General features: G+C 37.9%; 1 protein-coding gene across 1 annotated transcript; it reads left to right on the forward strand.

Annotated features, from left to right (window-relative positions):
- The first annotated feature begins 5,817 nt into the window (after positions 1–5,817).
- Positions 5,818–16,792, forward strand: LOC108674266 (F-box/WD repeat-containing protein 5). Its single transcript, XM_018162206.2, has 14 exons — positions 5,818–6,262; positions 6,661–6,752; positions 7,097–7,257; positions 7,604–7,787; positions 8,312–8,421; positions 8,717–8,878; positions 9,613–9,705; positions 10,087–10,222; positions 10,595–10,715; positions 11,290–11,388; positions 11,878–12,007; positions 12,697–12,788; positions 13,749–13,896; positions 14,440–16,792. The coding sequence occupies exons 1-14, from the start codon at positions 5,904–5,906 to the stop codon at positions 14,521–14,523; spliced, it is 1,971 nt and encodes a 656-aa protein (XP_018017695.1). The 5' UTR covers positions 5,818–5,903; the 3' UTR covers positions 14,524–16,792.
- Positions 16,793–23,216: the final 6,424 nt, after the last annotated feature.

Raw genomic sequence — 23,216 nt, forward strand, 5'->3', positions numbered from 1 at the left:
TCCTCCTCTAGACCTATCAAATCCGGGGTACCTCAAGGTGCAATACTTTCCCCAACTTTGTTCAATGTGATGATGAATGACATGCCCTCCACTCATGGAGTCTCAGTTGCTGAGTATGCTGATGACATCACATTTTTTTGTTAGTCACCCAAACATCCAAGTAGCCACTAATTTACTTCAAGCACAAATTGATTCATTTGTAGACTGGACACTCAGATGGGGCTTAAAATTAAATCAGGAAAAAACCAAAATTATGTGCTTCACCACCAAAAAAAGTTTGCACTCTTCTCATCCAAGCCAATGGACACAATCTAGAATTTGTTCAGCAACACAGGTACCTTGGTGTTGTGCTGGATGCGCCTTGCCTCAGATGGAGGCCTCACATAGAAATGCTGAAAACATCATGCTTGCCAATACTCAATCTTCTGAAATCCATATCCCACAGGCATTGGGGTGCTGATCGTCAGACACTTATAAAGCTCTACAAGGTCTTACTCTGTAGCAAGCTTGATTATGCCTCTCCATTCTATGCATCAGCAGCGCAATCGCACCTATCCAAACTGAACGTGATCCAAAACAGTAACCTCAGAATTGCTACAGGCTGTAGAAAAACTACTCCAATCACTACCTTAGAAATTGAAACAAATATTCCTCCCCTTAAAATCCATAGAGATCAATTAATGTGCAGATATTATTCCAGGCTACGGCAGCTCCCTAAGTGTCCAGCCACCAACGAGCTCATCCTTGCCAGGCACTACTGTCCATAAAATGCGCCCTGCTCCTTTGTTCCCCATACCAGGGCAATTTTCAGCAGCATTGGCCTCCCTTGTCCAGGCTTCATTGCATCCCCTTTTATTTCACCTCTGCCTCCATGGTTCAGTGTTGACAATAATATTTTTACCAATTTTAACAGCATCCCAAAGTCATCCCTCTCACCTGCTGCCATCACACAAATGTTTCATGATCTTTCCCAAAATAAGTATGCAAACTGTGTGGCTGCCTACACAGATGGGTCACGAGTAGAAAAACCCACATGCTCCACATCTGCTGCTGTGGTAGTCCCATCCAGGGGAGTTTCTCTCAACTGGAAGCTCCGCCCAGGAGTACAAGTATTGGAATCAGAACTATTTGCTATACAGGAGGCTCTCACTTGGGCCCAAAATAACCTTTTGGATGAAAAATTTTATTTTTACTGATTCACAAAGCTCATTGTTTCTGATTAAAGATAGGAAACCTGAACACTACTTGCCACTGGTTTTTAAAATTCAAGCCAAACTGTTGTCGCTGAATTCTATCCATGCAACGATGCTCCAGTTTATTCCCAGCCACTGTGGAATATTTGGAAACGAAGCAGCAGATCTTGCTGCCCAAGAAACACACACCCTCCCATATTGTACATTGACCACCCCGAGCAAGGAGGAGTTGGTGAGATTGATAGATGATGCGATCTCTGTTAGTTGGTGCACATCATGGCATCAGGAAATGAGATCTGGAAGGGGGCTCTTCATTGCTCAGGTTAAGGACAATCTAGGCACGTGGCCGTAGGCCTCACACCCAAATCGGGCAATTGAGACAGCTGTAGCTTGCCTACGTACGGGTCATGCTGGTGTCCGATCACACCTGGCTCGTTTTGGCTTGGCTCCTAATCCACTCTGCCCCTGTGGCTCTGTTGAAACCATTTACCACCTTATTTTTGAATGCACAAATCATTCTGTGGCCCGCACTCAAATGTTACATAAGCTGGCAGTACTTAATGTCACTCCCAACTTGAAAAATCTCTTGGGAGGAGGCCCCTTCCCGCTGATAACCCAATCAGCAATTGTTGAAGCTCTAGCCTCATTCCTCTGCTCCTCGTATGTAATAAACTCAATCTGATAACCATTCATCTGTTAACATTATGGTAAATGTTGCTACTACTGTAGACAAATTAACACTAACATATGTCAGAACTAGCCTAGATCAATTCATATTTCCCTTTCAGACTGCCATTTTTGCAGTCCCTGGCAACCAGCAGCATTCTCAGCAGCTTTCCTAGGTATTTTTGTTCTGTCTGTCTGCCTCATGTAAGGAATGCTGCTGATTCCAACCTTTCATATCACGACCCCCTGATTCCTTCAAAACCCTGCCCACAGGAGTTCCTTGTTTGACACTTATTGATTAATAAAGTAATTCCTATTTTGTTGCTGCTTTGGCAGTAAGAAAGCTCCAGGCTGTTCCGCCCAGGCTGGACCTTTGCATACCTAGTATCAGGATACTCATGTGAGGCACAGTGTAGGGCATGACCTAGTTACTAACCTTGGGTAGTTGAAATGCATTAGAAACCTGACTTTACTGATGGTTATTATGTGGATTAACTGAATAAGGACAATAGATTATTTTATGTAGACTTTGTTAGATTAATTGGAGAGCAGTTTTATGTGTCGCCTTCCTGCGGCCGCCCGTGTGTCCATCCTCCTGCATGTGGGAGGGGGGAAACATGTGCCGTGCCTGCGATATACTCTACTGTTATCCCTTCCTCTATTATTTTATCTCTATATTCTTTCGACCCTCAATCTCTGATTATTCCTGACATGTACTATGCCGTATGATGCTTTTATGTCCATTGTTCTGCCTTCCCTATTTCTCTTTCTTTTCCCCTTTTCTTTCTCATTTCCCATTCTCTTTCTTTTTTCTCCTCTTTTTTTGTATTTTTATTGACTTATCTTTGATTTTATTGTTGTTTTATTTGTATTTTAATTTATTTTTCTATTTTATTTATTTTTTTTATTTTTTTAATTATTTATTATTATTTTTTTTCTTGTGTGTGTATGTTTTTTTCTTGCAGATTCTTTCAGATTATTAGATAGGTACTTAGATTGTTACTATATGATAGTTAGGCCTAAACCAAAAACTGTTTAGGCAAGGGGCTAAATGGACCAGTTTCCAGTGCTCCTATAAGAAGTAATGAGAAGAAGAAGAAATTTTTCTAAGTAAATTTCCAAAAATTGATACAACAGTTTTATGTTTTCTGGACGTTTCAGAACATTCTCTATTGATTAATTCGATCGAAAAATGAACTTTTCTGTGACCCTCATATGTTGGCGCAACAAAATTTTTCTATGTAAATATAAAAATTTTATATGTAAAATTAAAAGTTTTCTTGCTGTTTCAGATGATTTGCAGCCTTTTATTTTTTCGAACCTGGTCCGCCGGACCGGTCCGGGTCCGGGTTTTAGTCACTCGGTCCGGGTCCGGCAGACCAGTCCGGGTCCAGGTTTTAGTCAGTACCTATCTGCAGTAATACTTCTAACAGTTTGTTGTACATTGTTTGGGCATTTAGTTCCAGGAACTCAGAACTCAGATCTCTAGTCAATTCCAAGGAGTTCATTCTCAATGGCCTCCCAGTCTGTTCTTTGATGATTAAACTAATCCATTACTAACAGTATACTCTGAAGTCCTCTTCTTCCTTTGTAGATGATGTAGATCAGATGTACAATAAATGACATTTTCTGTGATTTTTACTTGTTTTTTTTTATTGATGATAATACCATTTTTGCGGGTTTGTCTTATCCATATATTAGGTACGTACCATAATATATGTGATCACAATTTGTGATATTACGGTATTACCATATCCATGGACATGCCTTTGAGCTGTTTATAATGAGCATTGACAACAACCTTGTCTACTTTCTACTGCAAGATTCATATCAGCAGGACAGCAGCCATTTAGCATTTCTTCTGTATCTGTATGCTTACGCTACGGCTACAGGATGGCTTGTAATTTCGCACCGTTTTAATTGGGTCAAGCGAATTCATTATAACAAAAAAAATCATAAAAAACATGCCTGAAACTTGAAAGAGAAAGAAATATTTTAATGACAACCATCATATTTTTTGGAGAAATAAATCATAGTTTAGGCTAATTACTTCTCATTCTATGCTGCCTGGTGCTGCAGTGGTGCACAATTCTATCGATGACATTCTATGTGTACAATTTTGTGACAACCAATGATGTGGTGATTTTTGGTTAGGCCTAAATGAAATTTTTTTGCTGAACAAGGTCATGTAATAAAAACTTCGGCAATACTTTAGATTAAGTGCATCCAAAAATAAGGGTGTTTTTTTTTTAATTATATGTTTTTTGGGGTGTAGATAAAGAATCTGAAATCCGTTTTTGGCGGTCGGCATCCAAAAACCGATTTTTTCCCCCGAGGCTCTAATTCGTCAAAAAAAATCATGCAAAAATTGGCAAAATTGGCGGGAAAAACTAACCTAACCTAACCGTGGTTGCAATGTGGTGGTTGCCAGCAATGTTGTGGTTGCAAGAGTAGGTATATGGGTCATCGAGGCTAAGTTAAAAACGCTATAAATCCACGGATATTGGGGCCAAGATTTAACTTGCATTTTATCATACAAAATATATATAGAGTTTCAACAATTTTTCAAGTTTTCTAAAAACTTCCTTTTCAATTACACTTAGGCGTCGAATAATGATTCTGGATAAAAAAGACACGATCGCAGTTCTGAAATAAAAATCCATATATTCTAACGTTTCGGCCATCTACACTTTAGCCATCACAAGCACTTTGTTGAAGACCATAACAGCCCTGTTCCCAACAACATATCCGACTGTTTCTCTGTAATTCATTCTTTTTCTGAAGTATTAGACCTTAGAATAGCGGAGGCAATAGCTATTAGACAAAATAATCCGTTCATCAATGTAAAATACCAAGAGATGTTAAATTTCCTCAACTTGTACAGATAAAATCTGATCTGATATTTACTGTATTCTTATCTGAATTTCTATTCTTTCCAGATTATCATCTTATTTACTCTGATGATGGCTAAAGTGTAGATGGCCGAAACGTTAGAATATATGGATTTTTATTTCAGAACTGCGATCGTGTCTTTTTTATCCAGAATCATTATTCGACCCATAAGTGTAATTGAAAAGGAAGTTTTTAGAAAACTTGAAAAATTGTTGAAACTCTATATAAAAATAAAGTCCGATTTATTATTTCTGCATACAAAATATATAAAAATCGGCATATATAAAAATCGGTTTTCCGATGCCGACCATCAAAAACGGATTTCAGATTCTTTATCTACACCCCAAAAAACATACCGTAATTAAACAAAAAAAACGCCCTATTTTTTTATGCACTTAATCTAAAGTAATACCAAAAATTTTTGTTGTCAATTGATTTTTTTGTTAACTGAAGGCTGGAACCTTTGCTAACTGAGGTTCTACTGTGAATGCATTTTAGGGGTGTTCCTTATTACCCTGGGACCGGGAGTATGTCACTTACTGCCCTGTTGCGCAGAAATGGCTGCAATTTTTTTAAATGAGCTACGCAAATTCCGTCAATCACGTTTTTAAGTCACCATCTGTGTGCAACTTTTATGTAAGTAAAATGTTTTCATACGGCAAATATTTTGTTTGCTACTGACCTTAACAGAGGTACTTTTCCAAAATCACACTTTCACCCATTTTTTCAGAGATTTTGCTTTACCGGTATGCTACATGGATAGGAAAAATGTTGAACTTTATGCCGCTATTTTTAGTTTTCCAATATTCCAATTAGATTATCTTCTACAACATTTCTACAAAATGTCAGAGGACTGTCCCAATTAACCCTGCCCGTCCCTTATTACCCTGTTTGACAGTATTTGCCTATAATTGCTATATGAATATATTGCATTGTAATACAGGTGTTTGCTCTACTCAGTCTACTGCAGTGGCACTTTGTTTATGTGTTCCTTATCAGATGTTCAAAATGGTGTTTTAAAATTTTTATTCAGGGGAGAAAATATTAACTATCAGTCAAAAATATCTGAATTAGTAGGGGTTTTAATTGATTTGTTTCTTTTGTGTAATTTTTACTGTCATTCCCCCTTTAGTTACCCCATAATACCTCTTGATGTCATCAAAGGATGGCTTTAAATCTAGTCCAGGAAAATTAAGCTCTAGTTCATCCAATACTTATGACCATGGAGTCCAACATAACTTGAGTGCAAGGACACATGCCTCATCCAGTGATTGGAGGGCCAATCGTGTCAGGCTAGGTGTGCCGAGTGCCCAGTCATCAGAATATGCACTTCCAGGATTAAGCACAAATTACTCTTCCCGGCTCATCAGGAGTGGAGGGATTTTTGTGACTAGCAGATCACGCTTCAAAGTTGATATGGGCCCTTGGCATGAGCTGCCTGAGGATATTCTCTTGAAAATTTTTGGAGATCTTGCAGTCTATGACCTTGGTTCAGCAGCAAGAGTTTGCAAGTATGTACCAGTATATGCATATATTTCAATTACATCAACCTGGGCCCCAGGCTAGGAATTCAAATCATGAGTTGATTGATAAATTTTGTAATGTATTAAGAAATACTTCAAGCCTGATATTTATTTTTATTACTTTATATATATATATATTTTTTTTTTTTTGCTGTCAGGACCACAATTGAACTTTAGTATAATTATTATGGAAGAAACAAATAATAAAATAGAAAAATTTTTGTAGTATCTACTGTGTTGGATAAGAAAAATACTGAAAAATTATCAGAGAGAACCTGAATTTTTAGAGTTCTTATTATTCATATTCCTTCAAAACATCCAATGAAACAATATGATTTCTTCCTTTTGATCTATTAGTACAATTCTATTCTGCTTTCATTTTTCAGGCACTGGAACAATGTAGCTTCAAGTGATTACCTCTGGAAGAAATTATTTCAAACAAAATTCAAGCTAGATCCATCAATACCCATGTATACCAGTAAGTGTCAATATAGAACAATGTATCTGGTACAAATATGTACATACATATTTTGGAGGTTCAGAATAGTCAGTTGAAGTAGTATGTGTACATGGTTCCTTTTAGTAGTACCAGAGACTATATGTACTTATTATGTACGGTAGGTATATGAAAATACTTCCTAAAAAGCTTTTTAACTATGCCTCTTAACATTATTTAATTGAAATCCTTCTTTATTCTTAATGAGAATATTGTTAGGAAGCAAGCCTTGTTATCTGAAAATGTTTCCACCCTACTCACCCTACTCACCCTAGCTCAAGCATTGATTAATTGCAATTGTCTTAAAAATGCTTGCAACTGCGCAGGGGCAGAGAAGGGCTGGCGTGGGGAGTATGTGAGATTGGTTGACGAGGCCCCTGTAATGCGCTGTGAGGTGCTCAAGGATCATCGCAGCTATGTCTTGCATGCTGCATTCTCTAACTCTGGACTCTTCTTTGCCACTTGCTCATTTGATGCTCAAGTTATTGTAAGTCACCAGAAACTTAACAATGTTTTCCAATAATGTAGCATATTTAAGAGTTGTAAGATTGAAGTAAAATTAATTCAATATAAGAATGAAAGTAATTAGTTGCTCATTGGAAATGTAAAAATTATTTCTACTTATAACAGTGTGGTGGATAGACACTCTTTTGACATTAAACACTGGTTCTCAGTATCACAGTAGGTACTTCTAAACTTGTATACATTTCTGTAACAAGTGACAAAGTCTGAGACTTCTGTGAAGTCTGAGCATTTTTTAAAAATGTTTTAAAATATATTTTTTTGTGATACATCTATATTTTTATTAGAGAGATGACGCTCTGAGTGGGCAGGTATGGACTTCAGACTACCCATGCAGGATGGTGTATCAGGCGGACCTGCAGCGCAAGTACAACTGGAAGTTTGCCTGCTACTCTCAGTTCAACAGTTCAGACACATTACTCATGGTGTCTGGGGCTTACTTTGGCACTGGACCGTTTCTTACATCGGGAGAGGTTGTTATTTTTGACCTGGAAGGTGAGATCTGTTGCTTAAACTTATTTGAAACCTATATTATGAATATTTTTCTTAGATTACTTATAGTTTGCCTCCTGCCTCTTGTTTAGCCTAGTATTTGTTCATTTACAAATGTTACTCATCTCAATTGATTAAGACTTGAAATAGCCTCCATGCAATGTGGAGCAATGCATATATAAGTGATAAGATTTCCAAAGTAATCAGTCATAATTTTATTGAAAAGTTAGCCTTGTTTGTCAATTTCAATTTAATTATTTCACATTTTTTAATATATGTAAAAGAACAATGCCTTCCATGTCACTGGCTTTATAGCTTACCGCTACTTGCAATCTTGTAAAGTTACCATTCCATGAAATTAGTTTGTTAAAAATAAATTGATTCAATACGTACCTATATTGATTTTACATTGACCTTTGAAGCTATGCTACTTGCAAATTCTCCATATAAGGTTCATAATGGATTGCATGCAAGATGATATTTTTTCTCAGCAATTGAATTAGAGTCATAAAAAGTTATGCCCCCAGACGACTTCCGCCTCTTATCCCGCACCAAAAACCGCCCCTATGACCTCTACGGTGCTTGGATAACTGATGAATATCTTGTCACGGGCGAGTTAAAGTGGCTGCAGAACATGGTGGGCTTGCTCATCTTCAATTACCACATATTCATTTCATAGGGAAAATAAAATGATTATTCATATGTAGCAATAAAATTGTTAATTCAAACAAAAAAAATTAAATTAATTCAAACAAAAAAATTGTATGCTTGAAGGAAAATTTTTCAGGATTTTTTTTATAACTTTGATGCAATTTTAAACAAAGATAATTCTATTTTTACATATATTGCTAGAAGAAACACCATTTTATGATTATTAGCTGGTAAAATTCTATGCCAAATGAAGCTTAGGAGAGTTTTTTGGTGGTGGGCAGCATAGCACAAGTACGTTGCTGCTCATCAGATCCACGCAGGAGGTGGGCAGCGAGCACGTGCCCATCTTGAGCACGCTGCTCAAGCTCTTCAACAAGAACTCAGCGTGTGCACGATCCCTGCAAGTTGCTTATGCCCCGGAGTCTGGCCCCCCTGCTGAGAAGGTTCGTGTATTCAAATAAATTTCTTTGTCCTTCCTTTTTAATTACTCAACTTTTCCGCTTTTGCTGTCATTCCTGGTCTTTTGCAGTACTTAATATCTAACCCCCACTGCGGGTTCTTCAAATGTAAATACAGATTTTGTTCCCATCAATGTGTGCAATTCTCAGAACAATAAATTTCATGAACTTTGAATTTGGTATCTGACGATCTTAACTTATAAAATGATTAGATTGTCAGTTCTCTGGTCTTCACGTGAAGATATATTCTTTCATTATAGTCTTCCAAATGTGTTTCAATTCTTCAACTAATATTCATAATGGTGAGGCAAACAAATTAAATAAATACCTTATTTGATGTGAGTGATCTTGTGCTGCTTGAGGCATATTTGTGCTGTCGAACCTTCAGTCAGGACCATGTACTGAGAACGGCAACTGTGGGCTTATCAATCAATCATGTCTTAGGACAGTGATAATCTTAGGTCAGATTCCCTAACTTTTAATTTAACTCTATTGGTGTTTAATTTATTCTGTATACCCACTGTTCAATTTAGTATAGTGGAATTAATTTCATGTAGCTGGTTCGATTTTTGCTGTTAATTTCGCACAATATTTTAGAATGTTGCTGTTATTTTGCCTTGCCATGTGCGTTTCAACTCTATGGGAATTTCATTTGTCTGTAGAAACATAATGTAGTAAAACCAGAAATTTGATTGCATAATCAAGTAATCTCTTTTTAGAAAAAAATCACGGCGAGCAAGGAGCCGACGGGTTCAGGCAATATTGTGTACCGCCCTGAATACTTCACAGCTGAGCAGCAGCAATGGCAGACGGTAGGGATGCCCGTGAAGATTTCCTTGACCTGCTTTATTTAGCTACAGAGTAGGCTTTTTATCTTAACCATATGACAGGTTGTAATTTAGTCAAGTTCATTCCTGTGTTACTCAAGAATTGATCATCATAATTGAGGTGAACAATTTTCACATGTACCATGAACGTTATTTTGAATCATTTTCAAGTCTTTAATAGGCTAACCAGAATGTGGTTGTGTACTTTCAAATTTGTAACCCTGGCTAATAAAGTTTCTGAGAACATAATATATTGAGCTTTATTTTATTACAAATTAATACAGTGAGTAAGATTCACTTCATGTTTTAAATCTTTAAATTGAATGTATGTGTTGATACTCTGTTGAACAAAATAGTCTGCTGCAGGAGTGTGAGGCAGAGGCTGCAGGAGACGAGGCTGGCTTGGAGAAGCCCCTGCCGCTGCCTCAGTCCCTGGACAACTGCCAGGAGCGTCTCCTCATATTCACCACCGGCGACAAAACCTTCACGCCTCACCAGATTGGTAATGCCTGCTGATGACATTATTCCTTGGTGATTATTAATTTATGATTATTAGCTGTTAAAATTCTATGCCAAATGAAGCTAACTAACGACCTGACCAGATTGGTAATGCCTGCTGTTGGACATTATTCCTTGGTATATACTTGACCAGATTGGTAATGCCGACTGGCCGACTGTTGACATTATTCTTCAGTATATATCTCGCCAGACTGGTAATGCCTGCTGCCGACATTATTCTTGGAATTCACGTTACCACATCCAGTTAGTAGCACCTTTCAAAATTCGGCACAGTTCTTGAAGATTGTATTTTTTAGAGGAACCTCTTTTTTTTAACTTGCTGTGCATTATTTTTTCTATATTTTCGAGGACCCAGGCGTGATAAAGGTGCGACCAGAGATGCCTGAGCGAGTGGAGGTGCAGCACGACATCCAAGAGCTGCTCAGACGACAGAAGAACATCAGACGACTCGTCCAGGAGCAGCCAGACGTCGACATGTGAGCTCACTAATGTTATGGACTTCATCTCTAGAATATGCCAACTCTTTGATGTTAATATGATTCAAATTTTGAACAAAACGAGGACAATTTTTCATTTTCGTCAACTTTGAGTATTTGACAACGTTTTGCTTAGTTGTTAGCGTAGTTATTACTTGCGGACTGTGTATATATTTTGATCAAGTTCAGGTAAAGACTAGGTATATATGTAACAACACCAGGTGCTTTCTTAATGATCTTTGGAAATGCAAACATCTTTATTAAATGAAACTCTTCTATCCTTCTTCCTCAGAATACCTTTGTTGATAAATTTCCTATGCTCATGTCGTACTTCTTTGGGTCATGATTTCATTAACTTTTTACGGATTTACATAATTATTATTAATGTTTCTTTTATAGTGTGCAACAGCGTTATACCTCCACAACTGCTAGCGATTGCGTGATCTAATGCATATTCTACCTAAGCTCTGTATTATATGCATAACTACTCGTGAATCAAATTATGTTGAGTAACAATTCAATAATCAGTGTACGAGGCAAAGAAAGCAATAACAAGAAATGCCACGGTTTACAGAGCTCAGTATGAGAGCGTGCAGCAGCTGTGTCATCCTATTGACCACACCATCGAGCTGGACGGCAACGCTGTTGGCATGGCTCTCTCACCAGATCACAGGTAATGAGTTAACTAATTCGTCTATTTACGTATTTAAAGGGACGAGTACTCTCACCAGATCACAGGTAATGAGTTAACTAATTCGTCTATTTACGTATTTAAAGGGACGAGTACTCTCACCAGATCACAGGTCATGAGTTAACTAATTCATCTATTTACGTATTTAAAAGGACGAGTACTCTCACCAGATCACAGGTAATGACTTAACTAATTCATCTATTTACGTATTTAAAGGGACGAGTAGTCAATGATGTATCTGATTCCATTTGTAAAGCTTTCCTACTGACACTAGAGCAGCGCTGCGTTTTCGTTTTTTATTTATTCCAATGTGTTGAGATCAAAACAAATCTAACCTGAAATGAGGAATAGGCCTTCTAATCCAATTCATCTTGCTACATTCGTTTAATTTATGCCAACGATACCTGAAAATAAGCTGTTGTATTTTATTTGTCTTGTTAATACAATGCATGAGCTATTTTATTCTTACAGGTTCCTGTACGTCAACAGTCACCCATGGCCCAACGGCCTGCCGCACTACCGCCCCGTCACGCCCGTGAGCGCTCCTTCCATCGCACAACACGTCAACACGCACGTCTTCGATCTCGCTACCTTCACTGAGGTTCAACATCAGCCTATGTTTAACAGGGCAGGGTGGCCCAGTGGTTACAGTTCAGAGTACTGAGTATTGGTGCAGAGAGGCGCGGGTTCGATCCCAGCTCTGTGCGCCAGTTTCTGGTCAGAATCGGCAAGGAGGCCGGGCGGTTAAGCACCGCAGAATTGAAGCAGTGAGTTGCGAGCTCGAGACCGCAAAATGCTGTGAATGTTCTGCGATGTTAAGAACCGGCGACAGGCCCACGGCCTAATAAACGCTGAAACCGCTATTATCATTATTATTATTATTGTTATTCTGTTGATGAATCCTTGATGAGAATTTACACATTTTAACAAGAGTGTACACTTATTTGTCCTGGAAGTTAGGTTTTAGAAGAAAGTATTAGTATATGATTTAATCTTGCTTCTCTCGAATGTTAAAGTTAGAAAAACTCCAAGTGGCTTCGCGCGTACTAAATTAACACGACATATTTTATGGGATTAGAAGTTGAAGCTACAAAATAGCCTTTTTTACGAAACATTAGGTTATCTGTCGCAATAGATTTTATTAATAGTGCTTTGATTTAAAACATTTCTGGTGTCCTAAAGCTTTCATGCATCGGTGGTTTTTTTATATTTCGATGGCATTCATCTAGTACTACCTCTAGTTTAATTTTTCACGACATTTTCATATATCATACATGGTGCCTCATACAGGTTGGGTCTCTAGTTCAACTTGATGCTGATTACATATCAAGTGATGAGTCATACTACATCTTCCCTTCGGTATCTCACCACTACTTTGCGAGGTAAGCTTCACCTGTTACTGTATTGTATTCAGAAGCTGTGTACCATCAACTTACTTGGTATCCATTGCATTGAAGCCAAAATGTGACACGAGTTATTAACAGGTGGCTATAGTTTACGATTTAAAAATGTAACATGAGTAATTGACAAATTAACAGGTGCTATAGTGAAGTGATCGGGAAACATGGTTTGACTGTCAGTATCTGGACTGCTAATAGAGCTATTAGGGTTACGAATTGAAAATGTGTAACCTGTTACTATTCTACCATGAGATAACGTCTGGAAGTACTTATTGGGGCATTTGTCCTATCTGGAAAATACGAATTATAAAAGTGAAGAAACAGAGCTCATTCCTTAATTTTTGGTGTCTTTGTTCTAGTTAATAATTCAATAAATTTCAAATGAATGCCAATGGGCGATTTTGAGGATCAATGATGAAAAATTATCAGTACTCACTGCAGTGAGTGACAGAGCGCGCCTTTTCTCACGTCCATCCGTCCGTGACGGACGGACATGACGAGTTCAATAGCGCCTTTTTACCATAAATGAAAAAAAAATGCGCTGAAAATGTATCAATTTAAGTCGAAAACATTACAAGAACCTTGTCCTAACGGCACAGATATGCTATCGGAATTTTGTTCCATTTATCTCTAAATAGCCAGCTTATTAGTTATCTAAGGACCAGTTTTCTTTCCAAATCATTATACATTAATTTATAGAATTGATATAATGAATAATCAAAAATAGTTACGCCTAAAACGGAATTGCATCCTATTCGTTCTTCGTATTTTGGTTATTTGGTAGCAGTGTGTAATGAATATAACATCTCTGCTGCAGTCCAAGCAGCAGTGATAGTGGAGCCAGCTTCGTACCATTTGTCTCTGCAGAGACTAACGAGATTCCGGTAAATTAGAATTAGAAAACAATGGCATTCAGAAAACAACTATATTTATATTACTCAGTGGCGGCAGCAAGTTTGGCCAGCTTTGGGACCGCCATTATGGCTTCTGCTTGGCTCGTCTCACCCACGACGACGCCGTGAGCTGTGCGGTGTTGTCTGCCGTGCGTCCTGACATTTGCATCACCGTCAGCGACGACAAGACTGTCAAGGTTTATATTTCTTTTGTTTAGCTATATTTAGCTATAAATTTAGCTATAGTAGTTAATCCTGATGAGGAATTTCAGCTCATAATGTTTGGATTCTCGATGCTGAATAGCCAGCACTCAGGAGGAATCTAATCGTTCTTCATTACCTCCTTTCTGATTCGTTTGATGCAAACAAAAGTGAACTGATAGTCTTTTGCATCATCAAAAGTATCTAATGTAACGGCATTTAAGTTGTAAATTCGCAGCTGTAGGTAGCAAGGCCTTTCTACTGTAAGGAGTCTTATAGCTATTAGGTAGAAGCGTAGAACTTGCGTTGAGATAATATAATATGTGCCTTTTTTATATAAATAATTTGCAGTTTATATGTGAAGTCAAGGCTTTCAAAAATGTGTGAATTTTGGAACTTCATGACTGTATCATTTAACTTAATGATTAAGATGAAGTGAATTTATGATTGTACGATGTAACTTAAGATATAGTAAATTTATGATTGTATGATGTAACTTTAAGGCTTGTAGGATTCAAGTAATGTTTGCTGCTGTGCAGATTTGGCGTTCACGACGCGCTGTCCGCAAGCATCGCATCGCTCGTGCCAAGCCTGCCGAGATATTGCTTCCCTCGGCCCACTGATGTTGAAATCTTTGGGTCTTTTATATTACTTCATTGGCTCTTTGATATCGCTATATCCTTCTGGCAAATATAAGTCGTTAATGGGTCTCGAGACATGCTTAATGGGAAATTCTATTGCATATCATCTACTGGTGAATTTACAACTATTATTTGAGAACAATTTGCCACACTGAAAAAATATCCAATGATCAAATTTCGAGGGACTTTTCTTAATTAATGCACTACCAACTAAGTATTAATTACTTCATAATTTAACCAGAATACACTTTTTAACAGAATTTCATGAGGAACTTGCTTAAGAAGCAACATCTCATATTTATGAATGAATCTCTTATTTTCGACATTTTGTGCTTGAATAGTTCAAGCTCTTCAATTCTACTCTGGTTTTCATGCCTCGTGCAACCTGGGCTGGTCAGGATGAAGCCCTTTAACTGATATCCGTTGATATTTAATATCCATAGCTAAGACGATGCGTGAACGGGTGCGGGTATTGCCAAAAGTCAAAATCAAATCAACATTCACCAATTTTATTTCTATTATAGCTTATCTTGCTACAATTTTAACTAAGTACTTATGTTATCTTGCAAGCCAACGAAGGATGGAGACCCTCTTTATCTCTTAACGTAATTTAAGCCTGAAAATTCGGAACTAATTTTCGTAAGTAATTAGCCATTGATTTGATATAAACAGCCATTTTCAAGTATGGAAATTCTACATAATTTCTGTAACAATTGTAAGAATTGGGCAGCCCGCTTTTAGGGCTGTGATATAAATTGGTTACTTTCATGATAATCGATAATTCGTTTCTCATGCCTTAATATTAGCTTAGTTGTTTCGCATTACTTGATGCTTGCTTTGTCTTACCCTCGACGGCATGGGTTCCCAAACTTCCATAATTGACCATCACCTTGTACAGTCGAGGCATTAGATACTCGACGCGGACCAGCATTTATACGCAATGTCAGATCATAGTATTTAATACAAATACGCAATCCCAGTTCAACCAGGATGCCAGATTGTCTTGTTTTAGGCAGTAAACATTACTTCAGAGGGAAAAATAACCAAAAATCGTTCAAACTCCCGAAATGTTCGCTGACCTCGTGAAATATTCTCAACTAATAGTAGAGGTTTTCGTACCGAAGTTTGGGAACCACTGCCACTATATGCTTGTTAAAACTAAGCGCAGGCTTCGGTTTGTTGTTGTTTTTAAAGCTAATCAAATTAACTAAAGGGACATGTTCTGGATGAATTTTGCCTCAAAAGTGTTTAATTTTGTCTTTTTTATAGGGAAAAAATTAATGCGTCAAATTTTGCACATCAAATTTGCCTTCAAAGAATCGTAAATGTTTTCAGGATCCAGCCGGATTACTTTTACTTTACTTTACCTACACGAGTCTGAAATCTGATGCATTGGCTTACAGCTTAATTAGGTGATTTATACATGATTTTAAAGCCTCGAAAGAGTGACTAATTCAGGCTGGCACTGTCCGTGTGTCCGTCGTAGCCCGTAAAACCCAATTAATGAGTTGACAATTCACGGTCGTTGAGCGTCTGCCATGACATGTTTCTTGTATATTTTTATTACGTGTCTAATGTGCAACGGAGCTTTAGGCACCGCGTGCAGTTCTCTCGCAGGCCAGAAATAGAATATGAATGTTGGGTTCTGTCTCCCGTGTACCGTCAGTTTGGTTTTTATTGCATGTATAGGTACAAATTAATGGCCAAATGCATCTTGCTGCCAGACTTACGAGAAACTCCTTCATATGGAACGAAGAACTTTTTTTCTCAAATTAAAGTAAGCTGCATGTTAGTTGGCTAGGGTCTGAATGTCTTCCTGTGACTGTGATAATTTAGTGTTATGGCAGAATACATATTCTACTGCTTACAAAAAATTAGTTCGAATTCTTGTCAATGGGTCGCTCTGGGTGGAATTAGTATTCATTTGCCCTTTGTTTTCTCCTCTAAAAACATGATAAGATATTTTATTAGTTAGAATACATAATGGCATGCTATAATAATTATAACATCATAATATATGGAAAACATACTAATAGCACTCTTAACTCATGGTTTGTAGTAAATTATTATGTTTTGTTACTTGGCATCTATAAATATAATGAAACGAAAAATGCACATGAAAAGAACAAATAATTCATGGCATTGAATAACTGAGGATGAGCAAGGATTGATATCGTTGACAGCTTGCCTAACAGATGTCGTTTGGAATGATGTTTGAAAGGCTGCTTGAATAAAATTATCAGCACTTCTATATCATTGTTTCTGTTATTAAAATTAGATAACCTCTTTACTATTGACAGGTCTTCAAAATGTACCCTTTCTTCACTTTTTTTATTTATAATAATAATAGCGGTTTCAGCGTTTTGTAGGCCGTAGGTCTGTCGCCGATTCTTAACATCGCAGAACATTCACAGCATTTTGCGGTCTCGAACTCGCAAATCACTGCTACAATTCTGGCTACACTGCAATGCAGTGTAGCCTGTACTCTGGCTACACTGCATTGATTTTATCTTCATTTTTCAAGAAAAAATATGATAGTAATAATTTATAAAAATGAGTATCAAATTGTTTTTGGAGGCTTAAAAATATTTAGTGGGCTGAAGACCCTGACTAGATGATTAATACTTGATGAATGAAGTCACTGGTCAATTTGAGGAGATAAAAAATGTTATAGATACCCTCAAAGATGGCACTTAAACCATCGTTGAACTAGTATGAGGTTGACCCATAAGAAGCTCATTTTCGCGGATGGAGTTCGTTGTTCTCGGGTGACCTCACTGATCTCAGTGACGTCACGGGCATTAACCAATCACCGAAATGCGATCAAATCAGTCAACCAATCCGTCGTGAGAATGACGGGATTATTTACGTTTCTTGATCTCAGTGACGTAACAAGAAAGCTGGAATGAAAGACGGATGTCCTCGTGAGTCATCCTTATATAGTTCAACCATGAGTCAACCAATCCGTCATGGGATTGACGGGTTTGTTTACGTTTTTCGATCTCACTAACGTAATAAAATAGCTGAAATGAAAGGCGGAACTTCTCGTGGGTCAACCTTATATAGTTCCATGGTTGAACTAGCATAAGTTAGACCTATCAGAAGCTCATTTTTGCGGATGTAGTTCGTTGTTCGCCTGTGACGTCACTGATCTCAGTGATGTCACGGGCATTAACCAATCACCTAAATGCTATCAAACCAGTCGACCAATCCGTCATGGGAATGACGGGTTTGTTTACGTCTCTCGATCTACGTGACGTAAGAAGTAAGCTGAACTGAAAGACGGAACTTCTCGTGGGTCAACCTTATTATTATGTCCTTATATAGTTCAACCATGACCTTAACAACGTGACACACGTGATTTTCACGTTTTTCGATCTCAGTGACGTTCTAGGCGGAACAACTAACACCATCCGCAAAGCTGAGCGTCTCGTGCGTCAACCTTCTAGTTCTACTAGTTCAACAGGGTCGCCTGCACTCTGCAGAAGACCACCACACAGTTGGGCAGACTCAACTTGGGCTAGGTAGTGCTCTGATTGAAAATAACTGTGAAGCGCCACTTGAAAGATCACTTAGGCAAATACAACTCAAAACCCTGTCATGGGGCCACATTGGACTGGTCTTCAGAGGCTCCCGCAAATCCGAAACGAACGACCACCACAGGCAGTGGGCACCACTGACTGTCCACTGCCCTGGATGTAATGGACCATCATGATTCCTGCCTACCGGAACGTAGCCTTCAACACTTCAAGCAGTCCGTATCTATTCTAGGCCGTGGGTCGTGCACGGCTGCGCTCCCGTAGTCCCGTACAACCATGGCGGTTAAGTGGTCAACGGGACGCCGGGGACGGGAGAACGTCAGTTGCGTTCACGGCGAAAGCACGTGTCATTTCACTCATTTGAGCTCTCTAAATACCGGTGAATTTATTTTCGAAGGATTAGAATTTGAAATGCTTAAAATAATTATTTTTTCACGTTTGATTCCCTATAAACACGACTGGCTTTCTCCCTTCTGGCTCCTGTCCTGTCTCGGCCCTCCGCCCTCGGGTCTCCTTGTCTGAGTCGTCTCCAGACTCAGACTGTCTCCTGAGGCTCAATGTTAATTTAGTCTGCCTGAGGGCCTTGGAGTCAGAGGTTTGCCTGTATGCTTTGCTGAAGTTTTTTTCTCATTTTTCATTATTATAGTTAGGTATTATTATCTATTTCTGTACTTTTTGTTTATCTGTATTGAAATCTTCACTTAGGCCTATTTTCATTTGATTGCTTCTATTTAACTAGACTATTTTATTTTCCTTTTGTACGTTTCTGTTTTGTGCCTTTGGTCTTCTTCCATAACCATAAAGATTAAGGAGTTGAGCAGGATGGAATTCTAATTTTGAAGGTTCATATATTATTTCGATCCACCAAGACCACTTTTTCTATCCAACATTGTTATTTGAGGCAAAAAATGAACTTCTTAAATACTAAATAATAAAGTAGGTAGTTCATTTGCCTGCCGCTGCTAGCGCTGGCATCAGTAAGTGAACCTTCTATGAATAATTTTAATTCAACATGGAATTATGGAGATGCAACTTCTAATCTTCTATGATTAATTTGAATCATAAACATTTACGTAATAACCGTACAAGAAATTAGCAATCAATAATTCAAGGTTATTTTGTAAGTTTTGTACCAACGGAAGACTATGTCTACAATAAATACGTATTGGCAACTTAAGCTAAAAAAATGCACTGTAACTGCAATCAGCTGCGAGAGAAGATGCCAGAAAATGCGATGGATTCAATTTAGTCGAATTTGATTTGAAATTGGTCTCAGTTCTTTGGAATAGGAGCATAAATTTCAGTGTAAAACCTATTAAAATTTTACGTTTCTGTGTGGATTTTGATGCTGTTAGCATTGAAATACTTGACAGTACCGTATCTCTGATGCAAGAAATACTGGCTAAATACATTTTAATTTAGAAATTAACGTCAATCGAAAATTCGAAATTACTGCTGTCAGGGCTATGTTGGTTCTTGCAAACCGATTGTTGCATCCAGTCGCTTATATTGAAAATAAAATGATTTAAGCAAGTATTTCTTGCATCAGAGATAATTCAAAGTTTGCTAATGTGAACAGCATTATAATACATGCAGAAACGTACATTTTTTTATAGATATTAAAAATTTAGGCTCTATGACTTGTGTACTATGTCTATTATAGTTGATAGGATTTCAAATCGATGCATGCATTCAAATTCAAATTAGGTCCACCCACGCCCCACGGCCAGTGTAGCTGTCAGCTCACCTTTCTTCAGAAGTGTGAAAGCTTTTGCCGGTGAAGGTGTGTTTTACGATCGGTCCGTAAAGAAGCATTGATCAGTTCAAAATTACATAAGAACAGGTTCTTTTGAATAACCTATGGATTGGCACCATGTATGATAGTGATACTTCAATGTTTTACTAATACTAATAGGACTCAACATTGAACTAGAGGAAGAGTCTAAAAATATTCTCTACTTTGCAACAATGTCAGTTGACTCACTTGACTGTCAACTCAGGTAAGTCAGTTGATTGAATTGAAGTTGATTCATGGTTGACTTGGTTCAGCATGGGAGTTCATTCCACTTCCAGCTCCCTTCAGTCCCTTGCTGGGTCAGGGCCTCAGCCATCAGGCCGATCAGGGGTAATTCCTGAAAGCTGAAGATGCTGAAGCCTGAAGTTGCTGAAGTGGTAAACGATTGTTCAATGGAATGCTGTGGCTGAACAAATTCCATAAATTTTTCAATATGTAGACTAGTAGAGTAACGGTATTGATTATCCTATGTTGAAAAATTGAGCATTGAAACTATGCATATCTCTTTCCTGTGTTCTACAATTAAAAAAATTTTAAAATCTTATAACTAACAAATGCTAAAAACAATACTATACTAATGTTTTGATGTTCAAATGATTCAACTTGTAGCCTTGCCCTTATCTTGGACCTTGGTTTGTACTGTTGAATCTTGTGAGTTATAAGTTATGACTAGGTATAAAGATAGTAGTACAGAAATCAATCAATCATATTTTAATGTAAACCACTTTAACCACTACACAGCACTTGTCAATAAAACATAGCACTTGCTAACAGATTACTTGAAGTAGTAATGAATATGTATGGCCTAACAGGTTCAACACTTGTATCTCAGATTCAGAACACATTAAACCCAGAGAGTAAGGTCAGTCAGTCACTACGGTGTGATGAAATAAGGTGAATCAATAATTTATCTTATGAATATCACCACTCTGTGCTTGACAATAACATTTTGAACCTGCCAATAGTGATACAAACAACAATGACTCATGACTGCATACGATTTAACTAGTTCAATGCTTATATTGTGGAAAATAATAAACCCAGAGAGTGCGGTTCTGTGCGGAGTGGTGAAATAAAGTGAATCAATCACTTATTTAATATAAATCAGCACTCTGCACTTGACCATAATATTTAGCACTTGCCAATAGTGCTTAAAGCAAAATGATCTCATACACTTTAACTAGGTCAATGCTTATATCTTGGAAAATATTAAACCCAGAGACCTGACTTTAAATGGATTTGTATGTCTGTTGATAAACTCTGCAGATGGCTTAGGCTGCAAAAAATTACCACCAATTCTGCAGGATACACGAATAAAATATTTTAAATCTAATTCTGCAATCTGTAGCACCATTGAATAAGTGAAATCTGTGCAAAGTTCAAAGCATGAAATAAGGAAAATTAGTCAGATGAATGCCAGATCTGCGAAAGAATACTGGAACAGTACCGTCAACCGGGGCAACTTGGGACTGGCGGGGCAACTTGGGACGCACCTCTGACACGTCGTAAAACAGTCATAGTAGCGAAACTAATTGGAATATTGCTAAACTAAATATAGTGGCCTAAACAACAACATTTTTCCTATCTATGTAGTATAAAGGAAGTTGAAAAATACGACATATACTAGCTTTGAAAAATTCCTGAAAAAAATGGTGAAAAACGCTATTTTGAAAAGTTACTTCTGCTAAGGTCTGTAGCAAAAAAAATATTTGCCGTATTAAAAAATTTTACTTACATAAAAGTTGCACCCAGGTGTCGGCTTGAAAACATAATTGACAGATTTTGCCTATCTCATTACAAAAAAAATGGTGGCCATTTCTGCACGGCGGGGCTACTCGGGCCACCCCCCCGGGGCTAGTCGGGACACCTCCAAAAACGCATTTACGGTAGAACCTCAGTTAGCAAAAGCTCCAATTACGAAAAAAATTGATTAAAAACAAAGAATATTGATCACATTTTCCTTGCTCAGCGAAAAAAAAATTTCACTTATCATCTCACAAATTACAAGCCGTCCTGTAAGCTTACAGATACAGAAAAAAATGCTATGATGCTGCTGATATGAAGCTTGCAGTGGACAAGGTTGTTGTAAATGCTCAATGGCATGTTCATGGATACCCTAATATCCCATCAATAATACAGTAATATCCCATCAATAATACAGTACCGTCAACTGGGTGATTCTGCCAGGTGATTCTGCCATGTTAATAATGATGGCCAAAGTGGGGTAATAAACGGTCATAAACAGTGGCCAAAGTCACTTAGGCGTTTATGACCTGGTTTACAACCCTGGCGTTTATGACCCCGACGTTTACGACCCCGCGTTTATGACCCCAGCATGAATCAAAAACACAGCCCAAGTCACCCCAGTTGACGGTAATTAATGTTTATGGTAATATCATATCAATGAAGGAAAAACTAGTAAAAGTCACAGAAAATGTCATTTATTCTACCTCTACATTGTCTACAATGAAAGAGGAGGACTTCAGAGTACTGTTAGTAATGGATGAGTATGCTCTGCATGCTTCAAATATTTTAAAATAAAGTTTTATTCCCATTGTCCCGAGTAGCCCCGTTCGACGGGGCTACTCGGGACACTCTTTTTTTGCTTCTGGCACCTTACGAATAGCATATGGAATTTTTTTTAAGATGCCATTCGATAGCCCTCGCAAAGAGCCATAAAATGAGCCTAAACTTGTTTATGAAATGTTTCATCCTAAGAAGTTATTAACAAAAAACGCTCAAAACCGTCCCGAGTAGCCCCGGTTGACGGTAGCTATTGTACCAAGCGCAACGTTCATCATCGGTTCATGCTCGTTGACCGTCCTATTGCTCGAGAAACAAATAGTATGACATGAATGCAAAACCGACATGATGTAATACTGACCACAGAGCAGGCTTACGAATATGATAGACTGTCTGGCCCACCCAAAAGGGTGCGTAATTAACAAAAAGACATTCCTTTACAACTCAGTAAATTGTTTGCTGAGATGTGCTTTTTCTGTATTATATAGGAACATGTTGGGAACTTTGGTTTGGCTCTCAAGAGTCAAGACTCAAGACTGTCATGGAATATTGCTGCACTGTTGAGTTCATTTAAATTTTCAAATGTTTCTGCATCAAAACCAAGGATTAATTCATCAAGTTGATTATGGTTTCTCAGTATTTCCAGCAGTTTAATACTATAGGTCACATTTTTCCTGCTCTACAAAATGTGGGAAGACTGCCCCTATGTACCCCGCCCATCCCTTCTTACCTACTCTAATTGATGGTACCGTCAACCGGGGCTACTCGGGACAATTTCGAACATTTTTCATTCATAACTTCTTACCATGAAACATTTC

Source organism: Hyalella azteca, unplaced genomic scaffold (assembly GCF_000764305.2).
Source record: "Hyalella azteca isolate HAZT.00-mixed unplaced genomic scaffold, Hazt_2.0.2 contig5320, whole genome shotgun sequence".
In the NCBI taxonomy this organism is placed as follows: domain Eukaryota; kingdom Metazoa; phylum Arthropoda; class Malacostraca; order Amphipoda; family Hyalellidae; genus Hyalella; species Hyalella azteca.